Source organism: Neoarius graeffei, chromosome 2, assembly GCF_027579695.1.
Source record: "Neoarius graeffei isolate fNeoGra1 chromosome 2, fNeoGra1.pri, whole genome shotgun sequence".
NCBI lineage: Eukaryota > Metazoa > Chordata > Actinopteri > Siluriformes > Ariidae > Neoarius > Neoarius graeffei.
The window spans coordinates 62,473,620-62,496,246 of NC_083570.1; the positions used below are offsets into that span (position 1 = coordinate 62,473,620).

A 22,627-nucleotide genomic window follows, 5' to 3' on the forward strand; every position below is an offset into this window, starting at 1 on the left:
CACCAGTTAACCTAACCTGCATGTCTTTGGACTGTGGGGGAAACCGGAGCACCCGGAGGAAACCCACGCGGACACGGGGAGAACATGCAAACTCTGCACAGAAAGGCCCTCGCCGGCCACGGGGCTCGAACCCGGACCTTCTTGCTGTGAGGCGACAGCGCTAACCACTACACCACCGGAAGTTAGTCATAAGTTGCCAAAACAAATAATACTCGAGTAAAGTACAGACACTCAAAAAGTGTACTTAAGTACTGTACTCAAGTAAATGTACTTCATTACTGTCCATCTCTGAATATGAGACAGTGGGACAAGAACAGCATGTGTGTCACTTTTCTGGTTATACCTGAGTGTCAGTACCATGCAAACACTTGCAACTACGGGTTGCACAGTTATGGCATCATGATTACAAATCAAATTCAGCAGCTGTTCTGGGATGACAGTCTTACCTTGTGCGGGATATAAAATAATTGAAAGCGCCCAAAAAACATCTGATGTAAATTGGCATTAGATGTGCATTAGCGACTAACAATGATTGTCTTACAGTACAGTAGCAGGACACAAAAAAAAATGAAAAGCGAGTCTGAAAGAACAGCAATAACAAGAGCAGGGTGAAAAGAGGATTTGGATATGTTTGTACTGGAAAGCATACTTCAAACATAGCCCAGGCTGTCCTGGACATCTTAATCTCCTCCTGAATGCACATCTCAACTCCATACAAATTTAAGAAAGGGTTCCTTTGGGACATTTTTAAATCTCTATCTCTCCTGCCACCACACAATAGACTGTGGAAAGAAACCACAACCCTCTCGCAAAGTTGCCATGGTAACAGCTTCATAGGTCTTGACGGGTATCTTCTGGGGTTTGATAACGGATTATCCACACACTGCTGGAGAGTCCTGACGGCAGCCAGAACTTGTCCTTATGAGTCCCAGTAGACTGTCAGTGTTTTCTCAAACTTGTTTTCTATGATAATATCAGTGTTGTTTTTGGCAGCCATTTTTGATTTAGTTTTAGTCTTTTGGACAAATGCTTATTAGTTTTAGTCACATTTTAGTCAATTCCATCCTTGACAGTTTTGGTCTAGTTTTAGTCGACGAAAACTAAAAGGGTTTTAGTCCAGTTTTAGTCATTCATTTTAGTCAAAAAAATAATTACTTTAAAACATTAAATTAGGCCAATACAGAGATAGGAAATTGTAATCGAGGTTGACAGGTTGTGCATAACATACTCTCAAAACAGTGTCTCAAAACAAACGTGTTTCACTTGAACGTTAAAAGTATGTAAAATATTTGGGTTTAATAATCGATGACAATCTTTCTTGGAAGCCTCATATTGAGTTTATTTGCAACAAAATAAGCAAGGTTGTCGGCCTTTTGGCCAAGCTTAGACATTTTATTCCACTACATACCCTTATGACATTATATCGCTCTCTGATTCAACCTTAGTTCTTGGGGACAGGCTTGTAAAACTCATATAAATAAAGTATTAATCCTACAAAAACGAGCTTTAAGATTAATCCATTTTGTTGATAATAGAGAAAGTGCCCTTCCATTGTTTTCCAAAACCAATATTTTACCAGTAAATCTTCTTTTCTATGAATGTATTTCTAAATTAATGTATGATGTTGTTAATCAAAGTGCACCCTCAAACATTTGTAAATTATTTTCTTCTATTTCTAGTATCCATTCTTATAACACTAGGTCATCTTACTCCAAGAACTTATCTACTCAGTATTCTCGTACAAATCTACAAAAGAACTCATTTTCCATGTTGGTGTTAGGGTATGGAACCAGATTCCAACTTCTATAAGATCTTCATCTAAATTGTGGTTCAAGAAAAAAGTCAGACTGCCTTTTTTCTGATTTAAGTAGATATGGATATGATGTTGACATCTCCAAACTCTTTCTTTCTACATAACTTTATTTCTATATATAATTAAGAGCTATATATATTTAGTTATTTATCTTAGTTTTAACTTTAAATATTATTTAATACCATGCATGAATTATTATTATCAGTATGACAAGTATACCTCTCTCTATATATATTTTTCAATGTTATTGAATGATATATTACTGTACCTTTATATCGAATAACAAGTATTGTCTCCTCTTTCTTTTTGTTACCAAATAGTTGTTAATTTGTCAAGTATGTTTTATTATCTTTTTCATACATATTTAAGTATAATATTAATTCATATAAAATATTTTTTTTCTTTGTAAACATGAGTCTGCCTTGATTAGCAGTGCGCTATTTGCAGACTCGTGTAGTCTATTATATGTTTATATGTAATTGAAACAAAAGATTGATTGATTGAAGTGCGCACGCTCTCTACATAAACGCTGTCTAGTGCAGACATCCCAAGTCTCCCGGAAGTTCCGGGAGTCTCCTGCATATTGATAGTGGCTCCCTGATGCCCGCAAATTGGAGAATATCTCCCGGAATCTAGAGCAAGCGAGCAAGAGCGTGCACGCGAAACATTAATGTCTGCATCGCGCAGAGGGAGAGCGAGAGAGTCTGCGTGTGCCTGTTCATGTAGCGCATGCTAGACAAAGAGCATCCTGATTGGTTTACAGACATCCAAACTCATTTCAGGGCAGTGTCGTGACCCCCCGCTGATGGGGAAAAAAGTCATGCATCACGACACCTTCCTGAAATGAGTTTCTGCAGGTTGGGATGTCTGCTTGTGTGCATGCTCCATTGTTCACAGACTCGTGTTTCTGCCTCCGTTTAACATGTCGCAATGTGCTGATAGAGCACAAACATGTCATGATGAACACACAACTAGAAGATGACCATGCTGTCCGTTACTGTAAATATGATGGCTAAACATGCTGCTAACGTTAGAATAGTCAGGTGTGCTGCTGCTCATTTAGACATATTAAGGCACAGGAACAGGTCTGAAAAGCTACATTTCCCCCCGTATGTTTCACAGTCAGTGCGTTTACATGCACATCCAAATCGAGCTACTGTCGGTAATCGAGCTAAGGGTCCCAGCAGGGGTGCCAGAGAAATCCAATCCTACATGCACGCAAGGAAATCGAGCTATTGTGTGAGGTACATTGTGCACCCGAGCCACAGGTGGCGCTACACGCCCCATCGTGTTGGTACACTTCCGGTTGTCGTCATGAAGAAGAGGAGTGATTTCCACTTTACATTCACACCACGTCATTGCCACCTGTTGGCTACAAACTGTCCTGCGCAGACCACTGTTTTGTAAGACAACTTATTTTGCACAATTGTATATTTTTCTAAAGTCCATTTTTTGCTTACAATTTAACTTATGTCTTAATAAACACACAAAAAGTTCAATTGTTTTTTGTCTCCTTGTTCCTCCTGACCTCTTCTGCTGCTCGCTAATACTACTGTTGTCATGCCGACCGAGGCTGTTGTGTTTCCCGCTTGTGGTCTCGTCACTTCCGGAAGGGAAGTAAGTAGCTCGACTACGTAGCTCGATAGGGTTTACATGCACTAAGTAGCTCGGCTACAATCGCATAATCTAGGTCGCGTAGCTCGATTACGAGAAATCCAGTTCGTTTCGATTTCAGCCGAGCTAAGGTGTATCCATGGCATTTAGAACTTCGATTTCAGTCGAGCTACGGCAGAAATTCAATTTTCTCTATGTGCATGTAAACGCACTCAGTAACTCAAATATGGGTCAATATATGACAAAGCATTCAGTTGCTGTCCCACCAATAATCCCTGCAGGACAAGTTTTACTCATGACATGTTAATTGAATTTAAGTTAGCTTAACTAAGCCAACTTTAGCATGAAGCTAGCGGTCCCATTCATTTTCACCAGGTCACGGTGTTTTGGAAAACTTCATAGGAAATTCATCACAGACCGATTGTTGAGTGACATTCACCAAAGCTAGCAAACGTATACATGATCTGTTAACAGGACTTCTTGTAACGTTAACTTAGCGTCGCAGAAATAGCAGCACGGTGAGCCTTTAGATGCCTCTTGAGGTCGGTCGTATTCTTGCCACGTAGTTTATAGCCACAGCGTGTACCTCTGTCTCCCACTACAAGGCATTCCGTTTTATTTTCTGCTGGATTATGTGTAAAGTATGTCCATAAATCATCGCGTCTTTTCCACCCACCAAGCCCTTGTGCTGGCGTTGCCGCCGCCATGGTCCATGCACTGTGTGGCTGCCCCGGTGTGCACTGTGCCTGGTGGACGTGGCCAAACAAGGACAGGATGCAGGTGCATTGCTGATATTTTCAGCATTTGGCAGACAGGTTGCACATGCCGTTGGAGGAAACGCCATGCATTTTGATAGTCCTATAGCCAACCCACTAACATTTTCGTCTCGTCTCGTCAACGAAAACAACAGATACGTCTCGTCATATTTTCGTGATCAAAGAGTTATATTTAGCCCGTCACTGTCTCGTTTTAGTCATGAAAAAAAGGTGCGTTAACGAAATCATTTCATCATCGTCATCGTTAACGAAAACAACACTGGATAATACTCTGGCAGGGTAAAATATACTTTGGGATGACAATGTGAAATTACACAGTTATGATGGTTACTAAAACTGGTACAGACAAGAATAAAGAGATATACACTCACCAGCCACTTTAACAGGAACTTGTTCTTGATTCTAAGATTCCTGTTCTTGGCTGGCAGGAGTGGAACCCAATGTGGTCTTCTGCTGTTGCATGCTGAGATGCTTTTCTGCTCACCACGGTTGTAAAGAGTTGCTATGAGTTACTATATCCTTCCTGGCAGCTCGAACCAATTTGGCCATTTTCCTCTGACCTCTCTTATCAACAAGGCGTTTCCACCCACAGAACTGTCTGTTTTTTGCACCATTCTGTGTAAAGTCTAGAGAGTGTTGTGTGTGAAAGCCCCAGAAGATCAGCAGTTTCTGAAATACTCAAACCAGTCCATCTGGCTCAAACCATCACCCATGCCACAGTGAAAGTCACAGAAATCATAATTTTTCCCATTCTGATGTTTGAAGTGAACATTAACTGAAGCTCTTGATTTGTATCTGCATGAGTTCATACAATGTGCCGCTGTCAAGGGATCGGCTGATTAGAGAACGGCATAAAACAGCAGGTGGATGAGTGTACCTAATAAAGTGGCTGGTGAGTGTATATGATGTCATTCTTTGTGGTGTAGCCTAATTGTGCATTCACCTACATTCAGTTTAGCCTTATTCACTGGCAGAAGGCATCACATTTCTTTCTAATGACCTTGAACCTGCTTTTATCTTGCTTGCTTGCTTTTTAAAAAAACAAACAAACAATTAAATCTGCATCCGTATCTTCATATATTGTATATTATAATTCTGGAAGTAGTCATTAGAAGATGGTAAATTGTGGCCAGGAAAGGATGCACATGGTCAACAACAATACTCAAATAGACTGTGGCATTCAAGCAATGATTGATTGGTATTAATGAGCCCAAAGTGTTCCAGGAAAACATACCGCACACCATTACACCACCTCCACCAGTCTGGATTGTTTACACAAGATTGAGTCCATGGATTCATGCCATTTTTTTCAGTCTTCTAGTGTCTGGTTTTGGTGAGTCTGTGCCCGCTGCAGCCTCAGCTTTCTTTTCTTGGCTGACAGAAGTGGAACCTGACCTGGACTTCTGCTGTTGTAGCCCATTTGCCTCAAGGTTCGATGTGGTGTGCATTCTGAGATACTTTTCTGTTCACCACAATTGCACAGAGTGATTATCTGAGTTACTGTAGCCTTTCTGTCACCTTGAACCAGTCTGGCCATCCATCCATCCATCCATCCATCCATCCATAGCCGCTTATCCTGTGCAGGATCGCAGGCAAGCTGGAGCCTATCCCAGCTGACTATGGGCGAGAGGCGGGATACACCCTGGACAAGCTGCCAAATCATCACAGGGCTGACACTTATGCCCCTTTTCCACCAAAGCAGTTCCAGGGCTGGTTCGGGGCCAGTGCTTAGTTTGGAACCGGGTTTTCTGTTTCCACTGACAAAGAACTGGCTCTGGGGCCAGAAAAACCGGTTCCAGGCTAGCACCAACTCTTTGCTGGGCCAGAGGAAAGAACCGCTTACGTCAGCGGGGGGGCGGAGTTGTTAAGACCAACAACAATAGCAAGACCGCGAAAGGTCACCATTTTTAAGCGACGAGAAGCAGCAGCTGTACAAACGCGAAGTCATCCATTATTGTTGTTGTTGCTGCTTCTCTTCTCTGTGTTGTTGTTGCTTCGATGTTCGTGCCAAGGTTTATGCAAACGCAGCGACGTAACTGACATATACAGCGACGTAACTGACGTATACAGCGACATAATGACGTGACTCCCCTTAGCACCGCGAGCTATGGAAAAGCAAACTGGTTCTCAGCTGGCTCGCAAGTTGAACGAGTTGTGAACCAGCACCAGCACTGGCCCCGAACCAGCCCTGGAACTGATTTGGTGGAAAAGGGGTAATAGAGACACACAACCATTCACACTCATATTCACACCTACGGTCAATTTAGAGCCACCAGTGCATGTCTTTGGACTGTGGGGGAAACCGGAGCACCCGGAGGAAACCCACGCAGACACGGGGAGAACATGCAAACTCCACACAGAAAGGCCCTCGTCAGCCTCTGGGCTCGAACCCAGAACCTTCTTGCTGTGAGGCGACAGTGCTAACCCCAGTCTGGTCATTCTTTGTTAATTTCTCTTATCAATAAGGCATTTCCATCCACAGAACTGCTGCTCAGAAGATGTTTTTTTTTTTTCTGTATTGCGTGACCCAATAATCATGCCATGACCAAATTCACTGAGATCACATTTTCTCCTCATTCTGATGGTTGACGTTGAACATTCCCTGAAGCGGTCGGCCTGTATTCGCATGATTTTACGCATTGCACCGCTGCCACATGATCGGCTGATTAGGCAATTGAATGAACGAGCAGGTGTACAGGTGATTCTCATAAGGTGTTCAGGGAGTGTATATAGACTATAGTTCCTATAGTTTAATGTTTTTGTATAATCCAGTTATGAAGCCGTTAAAGAAATCACTTCACTCCTTGAGGTTTCCTGCTCTGTTAAAACACCCTGCAGACTTTGACACACATTCGTCAGTCTCATTCAAGTAGTGACCTACATCACTGCCTATTTATCAGAGACAGTTATAACTCAAAGTCATTGGAGCAGGCAGAAGCAATTGACAGCCTAAAGCCTCATTTTGGAAAAAAAATATGGGCCATAGCACAAGAGCAAAGAGATTTCTCCCGAATGTGATGATTCGCAGGTCAGGTTTAAATCTGACGTACAAGAAGAAACTTTTAGTCAATAAAATATCTACATACGGAAGAAACATGGTGAGGTCAGAATTTGAGTTCTTTATCCTTAAACTCCCTCTGTTTCTCTCTCTCTTTCACACACACACACACACACACACACACACACACACACACACACACACACACACACACACACGGCCATGGGCGATACTGGGCAGCAGCCGTGCAGCAGTGAGGGCACTGAGCTTCCTACAGGAAATGGGGGTGGGCACGGGGGCAAAGATTGACATTTAACAAATGAATCAGTGAAGAAGAGCTATATTGAGGAGCACACAACAAACACACCCATGCACACACACATCAGTGCCTCTTGATATCTTGATATCTATATCTATGTGTCTCTTTCACACTCTGTATACTGTATGAATCATAACGCACTGATGCAACAGTATCCGGTCTGCCACCTGTTTCACCATCTCCATGCAACAAATCATATCTTCACCGTCAGTCTAGCAGTTATTTCTTCCTGTTTCTACAAACTGTCGCAAATTCAGAGTGACATCCATATTTCAAAACTAAAGGTCAATTGATGTTGTTATAGTTAATGTAATTTGAAAACTAGTCCACGAAAGCACCTTGTGATGCTCACCCTGCCTCCGCGTATCTCTTTTTCGCTGTCCACGCACTGACCTGTCACAAATGCTGTGAGCCGCGGCGTTGTTATAAAGGCTGTCGGGCCTGATCTGGATACTTATTTTTACCTGCGGTTTATCAGCTTCAGTACCCCGCTGTGACTCACACCCTCAACTGGAACACCAGGATCAAAAGAGAGGATTTCAAATACAAGTCTTCGTTTCAAGATCCTTGTCATGAATCATATAACTGCAGAGAATTGATGGGCCAGAAATGATGATCAGATAGTTGGAGGATATTGCTGACATTCAGGCTTTTTACTTCCGTGAAAGCTAACTCCAACCAAACGAACCTCTCTGCATGCTTTTGCAGTGAAAGTCGGATAAATTCAGACATCACTGTTGAGCTGTAGTGTCTCAAGTTGGCGCTGACTGTGAGCTGAATTTGCCTGAGTAAGATATCGCTACTCCTGTAATGTTAGGATCAATAGGCCGTGGCTGTGATCAGCAGAGCAGTGTTGTTTCTCTGCACTGTATTAATCATGTATGTTGGGTTATGGTGTCTGAGAGAAAACAGCTGACAGCAGCTCATTAGGCTGAATAGCAGTTTGGGGTAAACAAGCTTTTTTGCCTTGCAGGGTTTATTCATGTCTGGTGTGACTACTGCTTTAGCTAGTTGCATACGGTATGGGAATAATGTTAAAGTAAGCGCTAATATTTATAGAAGCAGGGACTGTTGTTAGCTTAGCTCACCCAGTTAGCATCTTTAGTTGCTCACCCTAAATCTCACCATGCAGCCAGCCGTATCCTCGACTTGCAAGTGACGTCAAAACAAAATAGAAACCTGGATATCGGCCATGTTGGCGGATATACAAATGCAGGGTCAAGCGACATTCTATACAAAACATAGTCACCCGTGCGCAACTCTCTGTGTTTTTCCGCTGCTTTAAGCGTTCTTTTAGCTAGGCCATATCTTTGTGCCGTATTTGGTTGTGGTCACAACAGTACTCGTGACCGTGGCACGTTCCGATTTTTTAGAATTCCGTCTGTGATTCTGAAAGAGGGCGAGGAAACTCTGAGGCGTAGTACGGAGAGAAGACAAGCACGGCTGAACAACATCAGCAGGGCTGATCTAACAGAGGCTAAAACCAAAACAGCTCGTGTTTGCAGTAATCATTTTATCTCAAGTGAGAATTCAAAAGCTTTCTCAATAATTCTTTATTTTGTGTTGCTAGAATCTTGCTATAAAACGAGCGTTCTCTTGTTGTGGTTCACGCAGTCGTTGTTAAAATTACAACACGTGTCTTACCATTTCGCTTCTAGGAGCGCCAGCAAAATTGTACCTGAAATAAATTGAAATGTGATTTGTGAGCCAAAAAGCTAGAGGCTTGTCAAAATTTCACACTTCGTCTGTTGTTTACACATAGAAGTACAACCCCGATTCCAAAAAAGTTGGGACAAAGTACAAATTGTAAATAAAAACGGAATGCAATGATGTGGAAGTTTCAAAATTCCATATTTTATTCAGAATAGAACATACAGTGGTGCTTGAAAGTTTGTGAACCCTTTAGAATTATCTATATTTCTGCATAAATATGACCTAAAACATCATCAGATTTTCACACAAGTCCTAAAAGTAGATAAAGAGAACCCAGTTAAACAAATGGGACAAAAGTATTATACTTGGTCATTTATTTATTGAGGAAAATGATCCAATATTACATATCTGTGAGTGGCAAAAGTATGTGAACCTTTGCTTTCAGTATCTGGTGTGACCCCCTTGTGCAGCAATAACTGCAACTAAATGTTTCTGGTAACTGTTGATCAGTCCTGCACACTGGATTGGAGGAATTTTAGCCCATTCCTCCATACAGAACAGCTTCAACTCTGGGATGTTGGTGGGTTTCCTCACATGAACTGCTCGCTTCAGGTCCTTCCACAACATTTCGATTGGATTAAGGTCAGGACATTGATTTGGCCATTCCAAAACATTCACTTTATTCTTCTTTAACCATTCTTTAGTAGAACCACTTGTGTGCTTAGGGTCGTTGTCTTGCTACATGACCCACCTTCTCTTGAGATTCAGTTCATGGACGGATTTCCTGACATTTTCCTTTAGAATTCGCTGGTATAATTCAGAATTCATTGTTCCATCAATGATGGCAAGCTGTCCTGGTCCAAAAGCAGCAAAACAGGCCCAAACCATGATACTACCACCACCATGTTTCACAGATGGGATAAGGTTCTTATGCTGGAATGCAGTGTTTTCCTTTCTCCAAACATAATGCTTCTCATTTAAATCAAAAGGTTCTATTTTGGTCTCATCCATCCACAAAATATTTTTCCAATAGCCTTCTGGCTTGTCCACATGATCTTTAGCAAACTGCAGACGAGCAGCAATGTTCTTTTTGGAGAGCAGTGGCTTTCTCCTTGCAACCCTGCCAGGCACACCATTGTTGTTCAGTGTTCTCCTGATGGTGGACTCATGAACATTAACATTAGCCAATGTGAGAGAGGCCTTCAGTTGCTTAGAAGTTACTCTGGGGTCCTTTGTGACTTTGCCAACTATTACACGCCTTGCTCTTGGAGTGATCATTGTTGGTCGACCACTCCTGGGGAGGGTAACATTCATCTCATCTCATTATCTCTAGCCGCTTTATCCTTCTACAGGGTCGCAGGCAAGCTGGAGCCTATCCCAGCTGACTACGGGCGAAAGGCGGGGTACACCCTGGACAAGTCGCCAGGTCATCACAGGGCTGACACATAGACACAGACAACCATTCACACCTACGGTCAATTTAGAGTCACCAGTTAACCTAACCTGCATGTCTTTGGACTGTGGGGGAAACCGGAGCACCCGGAGGAAACCCACGCGGACACGGGGAGAACATGCAAACTCCACACAGAAAGGCCCTCGCCGGCCCCGGGGCTCGAACCCAGGACCTTCTTGCTGTGAGGCGACAGCGCTAACCACTACACCACCGTGCCGCCCTTGGGAGGGTAACAATGGTCTTGAATTTCCTCCATTTGTACGCAATCTGTCTGACTGTGGATTGGTGGAGTCCAAACTCTTTCGAGATGGTTTTGTAACCTTTTCCAGCCTGATGAGCATCAACAAGGCTTTTTCTGAGGTCCTCAGAAATCTCCTTTGTTCATGCCATGATACACTTCCATAAACATGTGTTGTGAAGATCAGACTTTGATAGATCCCTGTTCTTTAAATAAAACAGGGTGCCCACTCACACCTGATTGTCATCCCATTGATTGAAAACACCTGACTCTAATTTCACCTTCAAATTAACTGCTAATCCTAGAGGTTCACATACTTTTGCCACTCACAGATATACAATATTGGATCATTTTCTTCAATAAATAAATGAGCAAGTATAATATTTTTGTCTCATTTGTTTAACTGGGTTCTCTTTATCTACTTTTAGGACTTGTGTGAAAATCTGATGATGTTTTCGGTCATATTTGTGCAGAAATATAGAAAATTCTAAAGGGTTCACAAACTTTCAAGCACCACTGTAGATGACATATCAAATGTTTAAACTGAGAAAATGTATCATTTAAAGAGAAAAATTAGGTGATTTTAAATTTCATGACAACAACACATCTCAAAAAAGTTGGGACAAGGCCATGTTTACCACTGTGAGACATCCCCTTTTCTCTTTACAACAGTCTGTAAATGTCTGGGGACTGAGGAGACAAGTTGCTCAAGTTTAGGGATAGGAATGTTAACCCATTCTTGTCTAATGTAGGATTCTAGTTGCTCAACTGTCTTAGGTCTTTTTTGTCGTATCTTCCGTTTTATGATGCACCAAATGTTTTCTATGGGTGAAAGATCTGGACTGCAGGCTGGCCAGCTCAGTACCTGGACCCTTCTTCTACGCAGCCATGATGCTGTAATTGATGCAGTATGTGGTTTGGCATTGTCATGCTGGAAAATGCAAGGGCTTCCCTGAAAGAGACGTCATCTGGATGGGAGCATATGTTGCTCTAGAACCTGGATATACCTTTCAGCATTGATGGTGTCTTTCCAGATGTGTAAGCTGCCCATGCCACACGCACTAATGCAACCCCATACCATCAGAGATGCAGGCTTCTGAACTGAGCGCTGATAACAACTTGGGTCGTCCTTCTCTTTAGTCCGAATGACACTGCGTCCCTGATTTCCATAAAGAACTTCAAATTTTGATTCGTCTGACCACAGAACAGTTTTCCACTTTGCCACAGTCCATTTTAAACGAGCCTTGGCCCAGAGAAGACGTCTGCGCTTCTGGATCGTGTTTAGATACGGCTTCTTCTTTGAACTATAGAGTTTTAGCTGGCAACGGCGAATGGCACAGTGAATTGTGTTCACAGATAATGTTCTCTGGAAATATTCCTGAGCCCATTTTGTGATTTCCAATACAGAAGCATGCCTGTATGTGATGCAGTGCCGTCTAAGGGCCCGAAGATCACGGGCACCCAGTATGGTTTTCCGGCCTTGACCCTTACGCACGGAGATTCTTCCAGATTCTCTGAATCTTTTGATGATATTATGCACTGTAGATGATGATATGTTCAAACTCTTTGCAATTTTACACTGTCGAACTCCTTTCTGATATTGCTCCACTATTTGTCGGCGCAGAATTAGGGGGATTGGTGATCCTCTTCCCATCTTTACTTCTGAGAGCCGCTGCCACTCCAAGATGCTCTTTTTATACCCAGTCATGTTAATGACCTATTGCCAATTGACCTAATGAGTTGCAATTTGGTCCTCCAGCTGTTCCTTTTTTGTACCTTTAACTTTTCCAGCCTCTTATTGCCCCTGTCCCAACTTTTTTGAGATGTGTTGCTGTCATGAAATTTCAAATGAGCCAATATTTGGCATGAAATTTCAAAATGTCTCACTTTTGACATTTAATATGTTGTCTGTGTTCTATTGTGAATACAATATCAGTTTTTGAGATTTGTACATTATTGCATTCCGTTTTTATTTACAATTTGTACTTTGTCCCAACTTTTTTGGAATCGGGGTTGTAATATAATATGCCAATACGAGTCATGATAGACCTTGCATTTTCCAGCATGACAATGCCAAACCACATACTGCATCAATTACAGCATCATGGCTGCGTAGAAGAAGGGTCCGGGTACTGAACTGGCCAGCCTGCAGTCCAGATCTTTCACCCATAGAAAACATTTGGCGCATCATAAAACGGAAGATACGACAAAAAAGACCTAAGACGGTTGAGCAACTAGAATCCTACATTAGACAAGAATGGGTTAACATTCCTATCCCTAAACTTGAGCAACTTGTCTCCTCAGTCCCCAGACATTTACAGACTGTTGTAAAGAGAAAAGGGGATGTCTCACAGTGGTAAACATGGCCTTGTCCCAACTTTTTTGAAATGTGTTGTTGTCATGAAATTTAAAATCACCTAATTTTTCTCTTTAAATGATACATTTTCTCAGTTTAAACATTTGATATGTCATCTATGTTCTATTCTGAATCAAATATGGAATTTTGAAACTTCCACATCATTGCATTCCATTTTTATTTACAATTTGTACTTTGTCCCAACTTTTTTGGAATCGGGGTTGTACTTGTAAAGTCATACACAGTTCACTGTGCATCCACATCCTTCAGTCTTGCTATTTCCCATTGTATGTATCTGTATGTTATATTCATTCAGAGCACATTAAAGCTAGGGTAGGAACCTTTGGAGAAGCCAACAGTAAGCAAATAAGCTAGATTTTGAAAGTATCCAACTGAAAATTCCCATTGCCTTCAGTCAACCCCCTCTCTCCAAAGCTACTCCTCCAAAACCTGAACTGCCTGCACAGCGTGTGCAGGTACACGGGTAGGTATGTAGACAGGCAGGTAGGCCATCCAGTCATTTCATTCGGACCGACTGCATGGTTCACCTGCCTGTCTACATACTGAAAAGATTGAACAGGGTTTTTACAGCCATGTGACTTCCACAGATGATGGATTTATTTCTTTTTATTTTCAGAGCATTTGATTTATTCATTGCTGTCAGGATGTAAAGAGAATTTCAAGAAATGTAACAAAACATATTTCGAAAATAAATGACCTGCCCTAGCTTTAACTGTTCAATCCATATAATGAATTAATATTTGGTTCCATCCCGATCAAATCAAGCTACTCATCTGAAAGGTGTATGTAAACAATAGATATCAGAATGCAGCGCATTACTATTCAGCACGTCACTGCGACTTCCTTCTAATGGCTCTGAATGCATGCGTAAAGCAGATGTAGCCTAAAATGGCAGTTAGCATTAGACACTGCTATAAAGGGACTCGCAGCTTCAGCTGTGTTCACAAGTTTGCCGCTGAAAATTTTTCCTATGTCGTGGTGTACACTTGTAGGATTAGCCTTCTGTTCCACTGAACAAAACACGTATTCCCTCAAACATCAGATGTTTGCTTCGGATCATGCTATGGTTGATGTTTATCACAGCTATTATGCATCTCCTCGTGCTTGTAATGGTCCATCGAACATATTTCTTTAAGGTGTGTCCCAAAATTAATGAGGTTTTATTTTATAAACTGTGTTTTAATTGTAAAGTTGTAGTAATTTCTTGACTTCAATGAAGTGGATTTTTTTCTATGGCTTCTAATCCGATTATACAGTGCTGTCTTTGCCTTAGACTTTGCGGTTAATTAAATGTTGAAGGACTGTTTCGTTTTGCTCCAAATAAACAGTCGTATGAGGCAGCCTGAGGTTAAACTACCACTTTTCCTCTTTGGAGACCGAATTTCTAATCACTTTGCAAACCAGAAAAAGCTTCAGTCTTAATGGAGAACAACATTTATGCTGACCGGCCACTTTATTACCTCGCCCGCTACGGAGTAAGTGGGGAGAGGTATTGTTTTCGGTCGGGTTTCTTTGTTTTTTTGTTAACAATATTACAGGAAAACGGCTGGCCCAATCTTCATGAAACTTTCAGGATAGACAGACATTGGTCTCAAATAGAACCTCCAACGTTTTGGGTGTCATCCGGTCAAGGTCAAGGTTCTTGTAGCTACTGCTTCATATAGAGGCGGTAGCCACTATGTCATCGTGCTGTAAGAATGTAGGAGTGTAGCAATTGTTCCGTACGGTGTGAGAGCAGTATGGTGTGTTCTGATTGGCTGAGAGCAGCATAGAATAAGAATCAGAACCATGTTTGTTGGCCAAGTATGTTCACACACAAGGTCAAAATCAAGGTCAAGGTCACCAAAAAGGTCAAAATCGTTTTTTCGCGATATCTTCCATCATATTCATCATAAGTGCTACCGGGCGAGGTTTGTTTTGTCTGGCAGCCCTTGTTAGGAACTTGTTCTTGATTATAAGATTCCTGTTCTTGGCTGGCAGGACTGGAACCCAGTGTGGTCTTCTGCTGTTGCATACTGAGATGCTTTTCTGCTCAACACGGTTGTAAAGAGTTGCTATGAGTTACTATATCCTTCCTGGCAGCAGGCTTGTTGTCCAGGACTTGGTTCTGACTCGTGCCCTAATTTTAAGGACTGGTGACTTGACTTGGACTTGAACACTGATGACTCGGACTCGTACATTAACTGCATTCGGACTCGTAAACTGGAGATGACGACTTGGATTTTTTCTTTTTTTTGGTAACGTGCCATAATAATTTGGCTTAAGATATTTACAGTATATCTATATTAATTTTATGCTAATTTCATGCAAGAAACTGCACATACACCTGTTCATACATCATGTTCAGGAACAAACTAACGTTAATGGCGCTAAAACGCCTGGAGAGAAGCCTCTAAGGTTGTCCGCTTTGCTTATACAGACTTCTCGTGCAGTGGGAAAAAATGCACTGCTGTGTGTTCCATATGTAGAAGAACTATCCAGGAGATGACGGGGACAACCTCGAACTTCAATTGTCATTTGGCAAGACTCCACCCAGAGAAGTGAGTGACACGCTATGTTCATTGCTCTGTTGATAGCAGGGCTTGCTGACTGATGAACTAGCGAGTGTTAACCCTCTCTCATGTTATTTGCCCTGTTGATAGTGGGGCTTGATGACTGATTAACTAGCGAATGTTAACCCTCTTTCATGTTATTTGCCCTGTTGATAGTGGGTGGGGCTTGCTGAGCAATGAACAAGCTTTTTATCTGTAGCCTATTCACTAAACTGGGGCAGTCAACCAATTGAGGTATTTCACCCACGTGACCAAGTCATGTGATGCTGCCATTTTGGATGGCACGGCTCGAATCAGTTTGAATGCGAGGAAGGCGACAAACGAAAAACAAAAGAAAAAGGAGCGAGATGCAGAAAACACCTTCACTATCCAGCGACGTAGGGCATTTACAGGGTGAGCAGAGGGAGAGGTATTTGCAAAAATTGAGGTTAGCAGGCTTAGAGAACGACGTTTACCTGCTTCCACCAGGATTGTTCACTGACCCATCGCCATACACAGGTTTGGGCGATTAGAATAGAATATTGAATAGAATATTATTTTCCTTTTGATGAATAAAGTTTATAAATACTACTTATATCATGTCATAGCCAGAGCGCGCCAGTGAGCTTCCCCGGCGCGCCAGCGAGCTCCCCCGGCGCGCCAGCGAGCTCCCCCAGCGCGCCAGCGAGCGCGCTAGCGAGCTCCCCGGCGCGCCAGCGAGCTCCCCCGGCGCGCCAGCGAGCTCCGGCTATGACATGATATAAGTAGTATTTATAAACTTTATTCATCAAAAGGAAAATAATACATGACAAACAGGAGAACAAAATGTCTGCTACATGCAACCCTAGACAAATTAACACTGCCTTGTTTCACTGCTCAGATGGGTAAACAAACACTGACCCATTTACTTTTTGCTATATATTTTATCAAAATTGCGTTAACTGATAAACTAACCTGAAATTAAATGATCACTGCAAAGTCTGGAGTATTCTGTTGGCTCCCAATCCTGTCTTTTCACAGCTGCAATCCATTTGGCCCTCTTGTCTGGGTCAGTAGGAAACCGGTAAAAGGAGAGTCCTGCACGCTGTCCCTGTCTGTTGTGGCAGCCCACAGCACAACAAGCAAACACCATGGTTATTTATAGAGTGCTTACTGACAAATTAATCTATTCTAGGTGTCTGTAACACGTTTTTTTCCAAGCTGGTTCTCCCTCTCTGTCTGCAGCGTTAGTATGTAGCTTGCCATCCAAAATGGCGGACACCGGGGCGTCATGTGACCCTGTGACGTCAGGTGAAATACCTCAATACCGTTAGTCCAACACAGTAGCAGAGACGGTTTCACATAAAGACAGCAACGTCCACCGCCAAATGGTGTGGTTGGAGTCTTGTTCTCGGACTTGACTCGGACTCAAAATTTTCTTTAATGACTTGGACTTGACTCTGACTTGAACACTGGGGACTCGAGACTGGATTCGGACTCGAGGTTTAGTGGATCGACTACAACACGGTTACTCAACCCCTGGGCTCCGGCCTATTACTACTGTTCAAAAGGTAACTTTGTGTATGCTTGTGTATGTGTGTGTATATTGCATCATGTCTTTTTGCACTGTCAATACAAATGTCACCTTATCACTGAATGCTGCTATCACTAGCCACTTTACTTATACTACTGGAGTATTGATGCCAATATACTTGAACTGTATGTATGTGTGTGTGTGTGTATGTATATATATATATATATATATATATATATATATATATGTATGTATATATGTATGTGTATGTATATGTATATATGTATATACTGTAATTATAATGCCAATATACTTGAACTGTAATTATAATGTTACACATGGTAGCACACCACTGGATGCTGCTACTATCAGCCACTTTACTTGCCCTTAAGGTTTTATCTACTGTGCTTTGTCTTGGGTGTATTCTCCATGCAGGACCTATACAAATGTGTCTGTATATAGTAGCTAGTAGTTCAATAGTAGTTTTTGTATTTTGTATATTGTACATACCTTTTCTTTTTATTCTATGTGTGTGTGCACTTTATGGAGCAGCTCTGAATCTCGTTATACTCTGTGTGATGACAATAAAGGCTTTCTATTCTATTCTATTCTATTCTATTCTATTCTATTCTATTCTATTCTATTAATGGGCCACGAAGCACAATTGAGTGGGCCGCAATTTTTTTCAAGTTTGAAGCCAAATACTAAATAGTTCAAGATGTCGTAGTGTCCCAAATGTGGTTGCTGGTTTGACGTACAGTGGAATATATACATTTGTGGGCAAATTAAGAAGAACAAGTCTTTATTATTGCGCAGTGGGCAGAATAAATAAATACTTTAGTGGGTAAATTATAGGACTATGGATCTGTGATGCCTGCTGGAAGAGAAGAGCAGGGAGGATTGAGAATCGAGTGGCCTTGGTTTGTTTACACCCGATACTAAAACTTGTAGTGTCCTAGAAACCATCGCAAAGACATGTACAAAGCTCAGAAACTCCTGTTTACCTGGGCAGAAACGATACAGGATTTATCATGGAGTGTCCTGATCCCCAGATCTTTAACCCAGCCACATATAAACAGTTGTACTCCTCCATGCTCTTCCAGGTTTTCATCTGTGTGTCTGTGTAGAATGATGTCTGCAGCACCAGGTAGTCTGAGATGTCGTGGAACTCAGCGGATGGATCATTTTCCAGCTCATAATGAATGAATGAATAACTTTATTGAAACACGATAAGTTGATCAGCAGAGCTAATGGGGTCGTGTACAGATACAAATAATTACAAATACAAAAGACTAAAAATATACACAATCTTAACCTTAAAATCTGTTGATTATCTGTTAATTATTTTCACATTAAGTTCATTAATAGTATGCATAACTATTGTTTTTGAATTTAGTTCCGGCTACAGTAGGATCAAAATTTATTTTACTCATGTCAAATTTAGCGAGTAAATTTTTCTTTCATAGGAAAAATCCTTCTTTGTTAACGTGTAAGGATCTATCCCATTGAGTGGTTTCTATATCCACTTCTTTTGAGTGTACGTCTTGGTTTGAATAACTTGCTTGTTTGCTGAACACAAACATGGCAATAAGTTCTTGTGTTAATGGACCAGACTCCACTTTTGGATCATTAATCCCTTTTGATTAGAATGCCCTGCATGCATGGTTTTATGTTGACTTCTGGCACATCCATACAGTTTTAAATACAATACCTACGATTAAAAACTGTTTGTTTTTATTGCATTTATTTAATTTCTGGGCTCCCATCTGTAACAGGGAGTGATGTTGCATCCCATTAATACACGTTACAATAGATTATTAGATCCTAATAGAATAGATAAGCCAAAATAATTGAGGATCTTTTTAATGGGCCCCGACTCATTACAAGTATGACTAGGTGGGCCTCAGAGCAGAAAAGGTTGAGAACCCCTTGGACTACAACACTGCCTGGCAGCTCAAACCAATCTGGCCATTTTCCTCTGACCTCTCTTACCAACGAGGCGTTTCCACCCACAGAACTGTCACTCACTCATGTTTTTTGTTTTTCGCACCATTCTGTGTAAACTTTACAGACTGTTGTGTGTGAAAACCCTAGGAGATCAGCAGTTTCTGAAATACTCAAACCAGTCCATCTGGCTTAAACCAACACCCATGCCACAGTTGATTCAATAACTGCATAAAACAGCGGGCAGGATAAAGTGGCCGGTGAGTATGTGTAGGCAAATAAAATTCTGTTATTCTGAACTTATTGAGGATTCTTAGGGTGTCCAAAACATAATAAGCAGAGAAAATAAGGGCAATTCTGTTCAGTTTATTTCATTTAAAGAGAAGGTTTTTACCAATTTAAAGTAAACAGCATTTACTAATGTTGAGCAACGGAGCGGTAACGTTTACTTAATCCGTTAATTCATAAAAAAGTTTGATTTCCTGCTCACGTTTTGTGCCATTTCAAGAGGACATCCTGTCGTAGCATCTTTTACAGGAAATGCTTGATTGAAGAAGCTTCAATATCAATGCCTGGCAGTGAGTGTTACGCTGCTGTAGCCCATATTTCCAGTTTATCAAACAAGGCAGTTTATTCTAGCTGAAGAATTTTGCTTAGTCAGAGGACTCTACGCTATCTTATTTCTCCCCCAGCATTTTGGAGATTTAATAGACCTTTTCTGGCAAGAGCTGGAGCCCACAGTCTGTTGCTTGAAATCTAAGCACCATACCATGTACACCGTCGATATGCACACGTCAAGGTATATAACACTGTTCTTTTTTATTGAATAATGACATTAAAATATGCATATTGTATATATGCTCGCAAACTTTTATTCTCAGGAGCCAAAAATAAGCTAAATTAAAATTTCCCTGTTCAGTGCACCTGAATTGCTTCAGTAAGATAGATTGTAATGAGCAGGGAGACAATGCAGCATTCTGGGACAGTCAGGGAACAGAACATGATTACACCCACTCAAATCCAATAAACCTAATCAATCTCTGGCACTATTTATTTTCTCCTGACGTCCTCACATTTTATCTCAAGGCATTAGCCAGCCTCTCTCTCTCTCTCTCTCTCTCTCTCTCTCTCTCTCTCTCTCTCTCTCTCTGTGTCTCTGACTAACTCAGTTATGTCCTTTCAAAATGAACAAAAAACCCACAAATCGAGCAGATACAGATGTACAGTACTGAAGCAAAATATTCTGGCTATATTGCACAATATTTAAGGCCAATTCAAGCAAATGTAAAATGAAATGATAACTTGTTAAAGGAGAACTGAAGTCATTTTTAAACTTGCTTTATTTCTTAATTAACATATTATTCAATTATGTTTTCGGTTTTAGTAACCTTATATCATGACTTGTATTGGCAACTAATTGTAATTAAATATTATACTTATCGGCTAGCCTAGTAAACTAGACCCAACCGCCTAGCGGCCAAAAATATTTTTTGCCTAGCGAGTGGGTCTAGCCTCGCACCATATAAACAAAAACACCCCGGGCATCAAATCGTGCCCGCCAATCACAACGCAAGGTTTTTGTTTGGATTCTTTGGGCGGGCTTTTGCAGGAGTGACGACAAAGCTGCGCGACACTGGAGAAAGCACAACAGGAAAGATGGCTACGGCTAGTGAACAGCACGCGTTTGACTCCGCTTTGGAATCAGTTTTAGAAGAATTAGACTTGGAGTTTTCGTTGAAACATGAGCAGGAAGAGGCTCTCCGCTCATTCCTTTTCAAGAAGGACGTTTTCGCCGTTTTGCCGACCGGCTATGGCAAAAGTCTGATTTACCAGCTGGCTCCGCTCGTAGCCAAAAGGATGGGGCTAGTTTGTGCAGTACGAAGAATTAATAAACAGCTTTGAAACATTACTTTTTGATTGTTTCTTATTTTCCCGTTATTTTAAATTTAAGGGAAATTATTTCACCAAACACCACTAAATAAAAACTCTCAAAAACAGTTTAAGCAAACCCTTGAAAAACACTTGGAAAAAAATGTGTATGTGGTACAGACTCCAAACTTGTGGTCATTATCTCCAAACTTCTTAATATCTAGAACCTGTTTATTAATTAATACGCATTTTGAAAAATTATTTAATTTCAAGGTCTCCGCCACTGCTTTCTGTCGCTCTGACTAAGTCACAGTCACTGTTGCGCTGATTGGTCAGAGCGTTGGCCTATACGCACAGAGACAGTTTGAAAGACAGCGGTTTGTTCCTCCTACCCGCTTCGGAAATGTCTATGGATCGAGGCCAGACTAAATATTCACATTTAGTCTGGCTTGCCAGGCTACTTATCGGCCTATTCGGTTTTTAGCCATGTGAATTTAGTTTGTTTGGTCCACGGCAGGCATCGCTTATCCGTGCGATCTTCACGAGACTTGTACGAGACTTCGAAACGTGAAGTGTCAACCAGGTGTCAGTGCCGCCATTTTGAAAACTGTTTTCCAAATGAAATATTGCACAAAAACGAGTTTAAATGACGATTACTGCCTACTTTTTTCAAACTTTCCTGATTGCTGTCAACACTAAAAAAAACTTCCGGCTTGATTACGTCAGCATTCGAAAGAGGGTGTGTGCGTCTTTTGACAACGTTGGCAGATGTTGGTCACTTTGATTTCCGCTGTACGTTTTACTTCCGTCCTATGATGTCTCGCACAGGTCTCAACGAATCTCATTTACGGCCATTGCTTTGACATATGGACTGATATATTACAGAGCATATTTCAAACACTCATAACTTGCTATAGCAGTGACAAAATAGCGATCAAAAATGCATTCCGATATTTAATGAAATGAGATAAATAGAATTTTGATAATAAAAAATTTGCCTTCACTTCTCCTTTAACCAGGGCAGCATGGTGGTGCAGTCTGAGCATTGTATCCTCCCAGCAAGAAGGCTCTGGGTTTGAGTCTCGCGGCGAACCAGGACCTTTCTATGTGCAGTTTACATGTTCTCCCCTTGCCTGTGTGAGCCCTGTGATAGATTGGCGACCTGCCCAGGGTGTACCCTGCTTCTCGCCCAAATTCAGCTGGGATTGTCTCCAGCTTCCATCGCTACCTTGACAGATAAATGGTATAGATGATGAAAGGATGGATGGATTTGTTAGCCAGCAGTAGGACGCAGCCAACTGTAAATGTAGTCTGTGGCTTAGTGAAGTTTAAGAAAGAGACATGAAAGCAATAGGAGCTCCAACACCATACTCTCCATAACAGGCATATCAGCATAACAATGTACTAAATTTGCATTATTTATTTAATATACTTTATTATATGGCACGAGCAGGGCGACACGGTGGTGTAGTGGTTAGCGCTGTCGCCTCACAGCAAGAAGGTCCTGGGTTCGAGCCCCGGGGCCGGCG

General features: G+C 41.5%; 2 protein-coding genes across 3 annotated transcripts in view; one reads left to right on the plus strand and one right to left on the minus strand.

Annotated features, from left to right (window-relative positions):
- LOC132881768 (peroxynitrite isomerase THAP4-like) overlaps window positions 1–17,010 on the minus strand; it is a 57,491-nt gene extending 40,481 nt beyond the window's left edge. For both annotated transcript variants that reach the window (XR_009654074.1, XM_060914628.1), the window contains exon 1: window positions 16,727–17,010. Coding sequence is in view for 1 of the 2 variants with exons in the window: in XM_060914628.1 (XP_060770611.1) it covers window positions 16,727–16,904 (178 nt within the window). In the remaining variant the exon portion in view is untranslated. The remainder of the gene's footprint in view (window positions 1–16,726) is intronic.
- cntn1a (contactin 1a) overlaps window positions 1–22,627 on the plus strand; it is a 226,875-nt gene that overhangs the window by 69,297 nt on the left and 134,951 nt on the right. The gene's annotated exons all lie outside the window — the stretch shown is intronic.